The sequence below is a fragment of the Peromyscus maniculatus genome, chromosome 8 (assembly GCF_049852395.1).
Source record: "Peromyscus maniculatus bairdii isolate BWxNUB_F1_BW_parent chromosome 8, HU_Pman_BW_mat_3.1, whole genome shotgun sequence".
Classification (NCBI taxonomy): domain Eukaryota; kingdom Metazoa; phylum Chordata; class Mammalia; order Rodentia; family Cricetidae; genus Peromyscus; species Peromyscus maniculatus.
The window spans coordinates 84,853,806-84,864,080 of NC_134859.1; the positions used below are offsets into that span (position 1 = coordinate 84,853,806).

The window sequence follows — 10,275 nt, forward strand, 5'->3', positions numbered from 1 at the left end:
GAACTGAACCCAGGTCACCCAGAACAGCTAGTGCTCTAAACCTCTGAACCATCTCTCCAGCCCCAGACTATTTTCTTTCCTTCTTTTCTTCTCTCCTTTCTTTTTCTTTTTTTGTGCATTGTAGACTGAATTTAGGTCCTCACTTCATGCATGCTAGGGCATGCTCTGCCATTGAGTCTCTCTAAATGGCTCATGTTGGCTTTGAACTCCATAGTACAGGCAGACCTTGAATTCACAGTCCTCTTGCTTTAGCCCCCCAAGTAACTGTTACTACAGGCCTAAACCACAGGCCGTTATTGAGGAATTTACATATTACTCCTCTTTTTTTAAAGCTAGGCATTCTTGTGTTTCTAAAAGACAAGATTCACTCAACTTACTATCATATCTTTATTTAAATCCCAATAACATCCTGATATTTGGTTTTATTGCCATGTTTTGGTTAATTATATTTTAGTTTCATAGTTAAATTGGTTTCATTAGTCAAACTGAAATTAGAATTTTATTTCAGCACTCTAGGGAAAATGAAATCAATGAATGGAGTAAAAGATACAAATTATTTCATATCAAGAGAAGTAAAATGATATAGTATTTCCTTTGATAAGGTGAATTTAATTACAGTATAATATAATGACTTATTAGTAAATATGTAGAGTACTTAAAAAAGAAGATCACAGATTTTGATAAGAGAATAATGATTTTCCAGTAATGTGTCTAAATTTATACTTTTTTTTTGGTTTTGTTTTGTTTTTCGAGACAGGGTTTCTCTGTGTAGCCCTGGCTGTCCTGGAACTCACTCTGTAGACCAGGCTGGCCTCAAACTCAGAGATCCACCTGCCTCTGTCTCCCAAGTATTAGGATCAAAGTCATGAGCCACCACTTGTGGTGATATATTGTGTATCAAATTGTGGTGATATATTTTGTATCCTAATAAACTTGCCTGATGATCAGAGGACAAAGCCAGCCACTAGATTAAACATAGAGGTCAGGTGGTGGTACACACCTTTAATCCCAGCAATTGAGATCTCATGCCTTTGCTAGGGAAGCACACTGTGAGTTTAATCCCAGCAAGTAATATGGCAGGGCAGAGAAAGGTATATAAGGCATGAGGAAACAGGAACTCACTCTCTTTAGACTGAGGATTTTGTGGAGGTAAGAACTAGTGGCTGGCTGTTCTGCTTCTCTGATCTTTCAGCTTTTACCCTGATACTGGTCTGAGTTTTTTATTAAAAGACCATCTAAGACTGGAACATCAAATAAAGCTTGCCTGAGGATCAGAGGACAGAGCCAGCCAATAGATTAAACATAAAAGCCAGGCAGTGATGGCACACACCTTTAATCCTAGCCCTCGGGAGGCAGGGATCTGTCTGGATCTCTGTGAGTTCAAAGCTACATTGAACTACATGAGATTAATTCAGTCTAGGAGAGAAACAGACACACCTTTAATCCCAGTACTGGGAAGCGCGCGCGCGCGCGCATACACACACACACACACACACACACACACACACACACACACACACACACACACACACACACACACACACACCTTCAATCCCAGGAAGTGATGGCTGGTTAAGAAAGGTATATAAGTATCTGCCCCTTCTACCCAGGAAGAGGTTTCATGAAGGTAACTATAAACTCACTATGAACTTGAACTTCTGATCCTCTTGCTTCCACTTCTTGAGTACTGAGATTACAGGCAAGTGCCACAAACACCCAGTTCATTTGGTGCTAGGGATGAAACCCAGGGATTCATGAATGCTGGGCAAGCACTGGCCCAACTAAGCCACATCCTCAGTCCTATAAAGTTTTTTGGTGCAGAGTCACACCTTTGTCCAGGCTGACCTAGAACTCAGGAACTCACTATGAGGTACAGGCTGGGCTCAAATTATGATTCTCTGGTTTTGGTTTTCAAATGCTAGGACTGCAAGCGTGAGCCACTGTGTTCAGCTTTCATCTTTAAAGTATGTAGGACTACTGTTAAGATCTTGACATTGAAAATAAAAATACCATAGAAAAAAAGAAAATCTCAGCCGAGCATTGAAAATAAAAATACCATAGAAAAAAGAAAATCTCAGCCGAGCGGTGGTGGTGGTGGTGGTGGTGGTGGTGGTGGTGGTGGTGGTGGTGGTGGTGGTGGTGGTGGTGGTGGGTTGGAGGGTGGGTGGGTGGGTGGGTGGTTGGTTGGTTGGTTGGTGCACGCCTTTAATCCCAGCACTCCGGGAGGCAGAGGCAGGCGGATCTCTGTGAGTTCAAGGCCAGCCTGGTCTCCAAAGGGAGTTCCAGGAAAGGCACAAAGCTACACAGAGAAACCCTGTCTCAAAAAAGAAAAAAAAGAAAAGAAAAAGAAAATCTCCAGGAAATATCTACAAGTCACTAGCCTTACAGAATTATAACAAAATATAGGTAGGGTATTTCTTGTTGCAGTTTGCATTTCATAAATTACCTAGAGCTCTGTAGTGATCTAGTAGACGAGTCTCTTCTTTTGTGCCAGACAGATCAAGGTTATGAAAGTTCTGTATTAAAAGTCTTCTACTTCCGGATGAGGTTGAGATATAATTAATTATGTGCTGGCTGACTGTTTTGGATACCATGCTTAACATGCCAATATCCTTCACTATCAAAAAAATAAGTAAATTTAAAACAAGACCAAAACAAAAAAAGAAATAAACTTACATAAAATATGGGTACACATGATTATAACCACTGATAGTATACTCTATTAGCTTATGTTAACTCACTAATAATACAAATGACTTAAATATAAAATCATCACCATTAGTACAGTTTATTAACTTACAAATTAAACCTAGTGTCAGATGTGTTGACTCACAGCTGTAGGTTCAGCACTTGGGAGGCTGAGGGAGGCAAATAACCAGGTGTTATAGAGTAAGTTCTAGGACAGCCTGGGCTATGAGTGAAAGCCTGTTTCAAAAAAACAAAAATAAACAAACCTAGTGCTTAAAAAGATCTTAATTCTGTCTTAAATCTAGTTCTCAATAGAAACATGGTGGGAAATAACAATCAAGCTACCATATTATTACTATTCAGATACTTTAGAGGTGGTAGTAGTTGTTCTGGGTTTTGGTGGATTTTGTTGTTGTTTTGTTGTCTTTTCTTGAAACAGGGTCTCTCTGTGTAGCCCTGGAACTCACTCTGTATACCAGGCTTGCCTCTGCCTTTAAGTGCTTCATTTAAAGGTGTGTGCACTACCTGCTGGCTGTTGATTTTTTTTTTTTTTTTTTGAGGCTGGATCACTCTATGCAGTCTTGTCTGTTCTGAAGCTTGCTATGTAGACCAGGATGGCCTGGCAGTCAAAGAGATACTCTTGCTTTTGCCTCGCAAGTGCTGGGATTTAAGGCATATACCACCATGCCCAGTAAAGTTTTTCTTTGTTTGTTTTTGTTTTTTTTGACAGGATCTTGTTATGTAGCCCAGGCTGGCCTGATATTTGTGATCTTGCCTTAGCATCCTTGGTGCTGAAATTATAGGTGCGTGCTGTATCCTGCCTACAATTTCTTTACAAAATTTGAACATTATTGTGGGCAGTCTTCATGGTAATGCCAAGCCAGCTGACTTTTATAGTCTCATAAGTAAACTTTTCTGTTGGAAAAAGAGACAGAGAAGAGGGAGCAAGAATGGAACTTTACACTCAATCTTAGCTAAAACACAGAGAAGTGGTTGGTGGACCCTCAGAAAATAAACTCGGGCTGGAGAAATGGCTCAGAGGTTAAGAGCACTGGCTGCTCTTCCAGAGAACCTGGGTTCAATTCCCAGCACCCACATGGCAGCTCACAACTGTCTATAACTCCAATTCCAGGGGACCTGACACTCTCAATGCACAAAAAATAAAGTTAAATAAATTATTTTTTTTAAAAAAAAAAGAAAGAAAATAAACTCTTTTTTTTTTTTTGTTTTTTTGTTTTTTTGAGACAGGGTTTCTCTGTGTAGCTTTGCGCCTTTCCTGGAGCTCACTTGGTAGCCCAGGCTGGCCTCAAACTCACAGAGATCCACCTGGCTCTGCCTCCCGAGTGCTGGGATTAAAGGCGTGTGCCACCACCACCCAGTGAAAATAAACTCTTTATGAATGTTATCAACATTCCTGAATGGCACTAACATAGCTGAATAAAGAGAACAAACTAATACTTGGGGAAAATTATAATATTCTAATATCTTAAATAACATACTTCTATCCCCCAAACCTCACCTGACAAATATCTTAAAATTATGTGGAATATTTCCAATGGTAAGACCTTAAAATTTCCAAGCGTAGATAAGAATTGAGGATCTAAATCTGGGGTGTTGCAAAAATAGCTGGGTTGATGGTTAGTACGTTGTTTACATTTCTGGTTGGGTATCAAAGTGAAACTGGTATTTACTCTGGACGCCATCTTTTCTTATCCCATGGATTTATCCTGGTTAGAAAAATAAAGCACAAGACACAAAGAAAAAAATTAAGGCAATGAAGTTGTTTCTTTTTAAGTTAGGAGTCACACTTTCTGTTCTTCTTCCTTCTTGTGTTGCTGATCAAACCCTGAGCCTCAGGCATGCCAGATAGACACTCCACCAAGTGAGGTACAGTCCCAGCCTAAGGTGCACACTTTGATGGGCAACACCTGTCTTTCCACATTACAAAATATTTACTATGATGTGTAATTATGGTACACCCATCAGGAGTCTACTTATCCATCTCAGCATTATTTGAAAAACTTGTTAAATCCTTAACACCTTTTAGCATCCTATCTATTTTTAGGTAGAATAAGACTTTTAGTAAGAAAATAAGCATTTTTTTTACAAACATGGGGGCACATGTTTGTAATTCCAGAGGTGAAAGCTAAAGGATCACAAGTTCAAGGCCAGGCAGGGTTGTTGAAACCCTGTGTGAAAAACAAACAAAAAAAGAAAGAAATGAAACATGTAGTTGGCTGAAACATATTCTAAGAAAAGAAAAAAGCAAAATAGCAAAGTGGTAAAAGATTTAATATAGTTTAACTTGTGGGCAGACTTATAGACTAATATAAAATAAATCCTTTTGCAACCTGAATTCACTGTCCAATATGAATATTGATAACTATGAAGGAACATGGTGGGGGAGGAAAGAGAAAAAAAACTGACACAAAATACATTACAGCATAAAATATACTCAATACCTATGAGGGATGGAGTGCAGCTCACTGACAGAGTAATCACCGAGTGTTTCAGCCCCTGGGTTTAATCTCAGCCTTACAAAATTAAAACAACAAACAAAGTCCTATAATGCAACATCTATCATCAGAATATTTCATTTATTATTTTTTTTCAGAGAGGGTCTCTTTCTCTCTTAGCACTGGCTGTCCTGTAACCCTCTGAGTAGATCAGGCTGGCCTTGACCTCACAGAGATCCACCTGTCTCTGCCTCCTGAGTGCTGGGATTAAAGGTGAGTGCCACCGCCCGGCTCAAATCAATTATTTTTTAAGGAGATTTGGGAATAGAGTTTATCGCTGTGGCTGGTCTCAAACTTGATATATTCCTGCTTCAGTCTTCCCAGTACTGGGATAAAAGGTATGTTACTACTGCATCTTGCTTAAAGTTATAAGGTTACATAGGAGGTGAATAAAACATTTCCCTCCTTTCCAGTTTTTGTTAGTAACAGTTACAAATAAGTCTTAGGAAAGGCATATGCAATTTTATTTTACAGTCCTTTCTTAAAGGGAATTTGTTAAATATGGTATTAAAATCACTGATTATTTGCTTACACAAAACAATAACACTTTAAAGGCAAAGTAAACATCATACAGTGCTTTTGTGTCATTCCATTGTTCTAGTTAGAAAATTGTTTGGTAAATATGTGTATAACTCCAACTTAAGTTCTCTGAAGGAGCCTGGAACAACAACTGAGACATTCCGTCAAAGAGTCACCATATTGAGCAAAATATAGTTTCTCCCTTCTATAGAAAAAGAACTAAGAACCACACCCATACTTACTATCTTGTAATGTTAAATCTCAGTTTACATCAAGTCAAAATTAGTTACACACTTGAAAACATGACAAAGAACTTCACTTCTCAGTTAAAAACATTATCTGAATTTCCATTAAGACTAGAACAGCAAATCGGGCAGTGGTTGCACACTCTTTTAATCCCAGCACTTGGGAGGCAGAGGCAGAGGAGTATCTCTGAGTTTGAGGCCAGCCTGGTCTACAGAGCCAGCCAGAGCTTCGAAGAGAAACCTTGTCTCAAAAAAACAGAACAACAAAAGGACTATAACTATATTTTGCTTCACATTCAGTGAAATTTTAAATTAGTAATTATAGAAATAATAACTAAAGTCACACAGTATGTCCAATGTTTATAAAATATAGCTAAATGAAAGATTGCATTTGGTGTTTATGTTATTGTGAAAATGAAAATTTAATAATTTATGTATTTATTTTTTTAAAGGTAAGTATTCATACTATATTGTAATCTTATTACAATTTAATTATATGCCAATACATGTTTTTCTACAAGAATATGTATTTTAGCATCTTCATGAAATTCCAAGGGGAAAAATTCTGACTGAATTAATCAACAAAGCTGTTTTTAAATTTAACTTTTTTGGTTTATTTTGCTTTTCCGAGACAGAGTTTCTCTAGGTAGCCCCAGCTTACCTCGATTTTACTCTGTAGACCAGACCAGCCTCAAACAGCGATCTGCCTGCCTCTGCTTCCTGAGTGCTGGGATGAAAGACCTGTGCTCCACCACTGCCCAGATTAATTGTTAACTTTTAACAGAATTTTAAAGTATTTTCACTATAGTAAAATATAAATTTGACCTAGTTTCTGATTTGTGCCTCTTCTTCCAGGAACTTCTACCCTAGTAGAAGGCTAGGGTGGGGTTTGTGGACCCTTCAAACACTCATTGACCACTTCCTTCCAGGGGTCTTTATCATCCACTAAGGGTGTAGACATACGTGTATATATAAATTTTAATTTAAATCTCTGAAGGACTAAAAATAACTTAGTGACTTCAAAACTTAAGTCTCAACAAGGCAGTGGTGGCACACATCTTTAATCCCAGCACTCAGGAGGCAGAGGCAGGCAGATCTCCGAGTTCGAGGCCAGCCTGGTCTACACAGTGAGTCTCAGGGCAGCCAGGGCTACACAGAGAAATACTTTCTCGAAAAACAAAACAAAAAAAACCCCAAACCTTCAATCTCGCATTTTCCTCCCCCGGACCTAGTTTCGAGGGGGCGGAGGGCAGGCTTTTCTGAAGATGCTAACGCTGCCCACCAAACCTTTCCCGGTTCCCTCTCCGCTCCCAAACCCACATGACAGTGAGCTAGGGTTTCCCTTAGGGGCCGCGGGCGTCGAACTCGGGGACCTCCGGCCCCCCTCAGCCTCCGAGCGAGCTGGGGGACGGGACCAGCGCGTCCCCCGCCACCGCGGTGGGAGGGTCCAGGGCCTGGACGCCGTCCGTCCCTGCCCCGCCATCCCCTTCCGGAGGAGGGGAGAAGACACCGGCAAAGCAGCGGGACGCGGCGTAACGTCCCGACGCCAGCCCTGGACGTCCCTACAGATGGGGTCCCGGGGGGCCCCGGGAAGAAACGGGGCGACACGGAAACCACGCCGGAGGCGCCGGGCACCGCGGCTTTGCTTCCACAAGACGGGACCGGGGCGGGGCGGGGGGAGAAGACACCTTTTACCACAGACTTCGACAGTTCCCCGGCTACAGTGTCACAGGGCAGTGGGACTTAGTCGTCTCGACCTCCCATCCTCAGACTCCACAACACTTAAAAAAGGGAGGAAATCGCCTCAGGCTTTTCCCGCCAGAGACGAGGGCAGCCGCCGGCTCCGCTCCGCTCCGCCCCGCTCCGGAGCGGCGTCCTCGGCTCTCGGGCGCCCCCCGCGCCTCAGGTCGAGTTTCGAATTCTCCCAGGAGCCCCCGCGGGAGGAGGCTCCGCCCCCTCATGAATGGCAGGCGGCCCCGGCGCCTCGGCCCGCCCCTCACGGGTCCTCCCAGGAGCCCCCGCGGGAGGCGGCTCCTCAGCCCCCCCTCAGGAAGGGCAGGCAGCCGCGGCTCCTCGGCCCTCTCGCCTCACGATACTCGGAGCCCTCCCAGGAGCCCCCGCGGGAGGAGGCTCCGCCCCCTCGCGGAGCGCCAGAAGCCCCGGCTCCTCTGCCTTCCCCTCATGAAGGCTCCGCCCCTTCCCGGGACACACCCCCAGGAGGCCACGCCCCTTGGCGAGGAGGCTCCCGCCGTGCCCGCCCCCTCTGGAGCCGTGTTCAGAGGGAGGCGCTGGACGCCGGCACGTTAAACACCAAGCTGTGGACCATTGTGGTCAGGGCGGCGTGAAGGTGTGAAAGAAGATTTGGGGGAGAGTCACGTGCCTACCGCTCCACGTAGTGCTCTCTCTCTCTCTCTCTCTCTTCCCACACTGGGTTTCTCTGTGTAGCTCTGGCTGTCCTGGAACTCGCTCTGAGACCAGGCTGGCCTCGAACTCACAGAGATCCCCCTGCCTCTGCCTCCCAAGATTTGCACCACCGCCGCCCGGCCCCTATTTTGTTCTTTATACTCGGTTTTAGGCAGTTTTTCGATTCCCTCTGCTCTCAAGTTAACCAGCTTTTTCCAAACGTTGTTGGATGCCAGGTGTGATGGCACATCTGCATAATCCCTACACAGAGAAGATGGAAACAAGAGGACTGGCCCAGCCTGGGCTACCTGAGGGCCTGTTTCAACCTCCCTGACCCCGACCCCCCAATGTTAAGTTCTCAGTTACAGATCCTATGGCTTTCTCTCTCTCTCTCTCTCTCTCTCTCTCTCTCTCTCTCTCTCTCTCTCTCTCTCTTTCCCTTCCTTCCTTCCTTCCTTCCTTCCTTCCTTCCTTCCTTCCTTCCTTCCTTCCTTCCTTCCTTCCTTCCTTCCTTTCCTCCTTCTCTCCTTCCCTCCTTCCCTCCCTCCCTCCCTCCCTTCTTTTTTTGACAGCGCTAGCCTGAACCTCTGACTAGCCATTTAGAGTACTGGGATTTATAGGCATGCGTCACATGTGGGCACTGATTCAGTGTCCGTGGAAGCCCACGGTGGGACAGCTGTCCTGGAGGCCTTAGAAAATGATACATGTGTTTCCTGCTCAAGGGAGTTTATTAAAAGCTATCACAGTACCCAACAAAGTAGCTACAAATGGCACCCACGGGTTACGGAGGAAATAAGAAAACAGAGCCTGACCTGTGTTGGAGGAGGAGCTAGTGTAGATGGACTGGACTATAAAGGTCTCTTTGAGGAGGGTGATATTTAATTTGAGAATTTAATGGAGAAGGCACCAGTTAGGAGACAGGCTGAAGGAAGATAGAACTATTGAAAAGATTCTCCTATTTGGGAGGGATCAGCTTCATGTTAAAGCCAACAAAAGTTTTTAATGTATAAACAAAATATGCACATATGTGCACACACACACCAAACTGTGACTTAAAATTCAGGATTAAAGTTGGGTGTAGTGGCAGTACACATCTGAAATCCCAGCACTGAGGAGGAGGAGACAGGAGAATCAAAAGTTCAAGGCCATCTTTGGCTACTTAGTAAATTCAAGACCAGTCTGGGCTACATGAGACTGTGCCACAAACAAATCTGGGTTGATTCGACATGCTGTCATATCATTAGTACAAACATTTATCCATGACTTTTTTTATTGACTTTCTCTCTCTCTCTCTCTCTCTCTCTCTCTCTCTCTCTCTCTCTCTCTCTCTCTCTCTCTCTCTCTCTCTCTCTCTCTTCCCTCCCTCCCCACCTGCCTTCCTCCAGGCAGGATTTCTCTGTTGTGGTAGGTTGAATGTAACTGGCCCTCATAAACCCAAAGGGAGTGACACTATTAGGAGGTGTGGCCTTGTTGGAGTAGGTGTGGCCTTGTTGGAGTAGGTGTGGTCTTGGAGGAGGCAGGCTTTAAGATCTCATATGTGCTCAAGATACCACCCAGTGTCTCAGTGTACTTCCTGTTGCCTGCATATCAACATGTAGCAGCCATCTGTCCAGCACCATGTCTGCCTGCATGCCACCATGTCCCACCATGATGATAATGGACTGAACCTCTGAATTGTAAGTGAGTCACCCTAATTAAATATATTCCTTTATAAGAGTTGCCATGGTCATGGTGTCTCTTCACAGCAATAGAAATCCTAAGACATCTGTGTAACAGCTCTGTATGTCCTGGGACTTGCTCTGTAGACCAGGCTGGCTTCAAACTCACAGAAATCCACCTGCCTCTGCCTCCTGAGTGCTGGGATCAAGGGCATGTGCCACCATGCCCTGGGCCTGCTTCTCTTT

At 43.8% G+C, this 10,275-nt stretch overlaps 1 protein-coding gene across 5 annotated transcripts in view; it reads right to left on the reverse strand.

The window, feature by feature from the left end:
• Positions 1-7,940, reverse strand: part of Fbxo47 (F-box protein 47) — a 33,377-nt gene extending 25,437 nt beyond the window's left edge. The window contains exons 1-4 of one of the 5 annotated variants that reach the window (XM_042282719.2): positions 7,657-7,940; positions 5,151-5,222; positions 4,208-4,415; positions 2,447-2,617 (exon numbers count right to left, since the gene is read on the reverse strand). In XM_042282719.2, coding sequence (XP_042138653.1) covers positions 2,447-2,617; positions 4,208-4,391 — 355 coding nt within the window. In that variant the 5' untranslated portion in view covers positions 4,392-4,415; positions 5,151-5,222; positions 7,657-7,940. Of the gene's footprint in view, positions 1-2,446; positions 2,618-4,207; positions 4,416-5,150; positions 5,223-6,629; positions 6,653-7,167; positions 7,323-7,656 lie in introns of those variants that run through there. The other 4 variants (XM_042282718.2, XM_042282720.2, XM_076543286.1 and 1 more) reach the window with 4 other exon arrangements.
• Between the last annotated feature and the right edge of the window lie 2,335 nt (positions 7,941-10,275).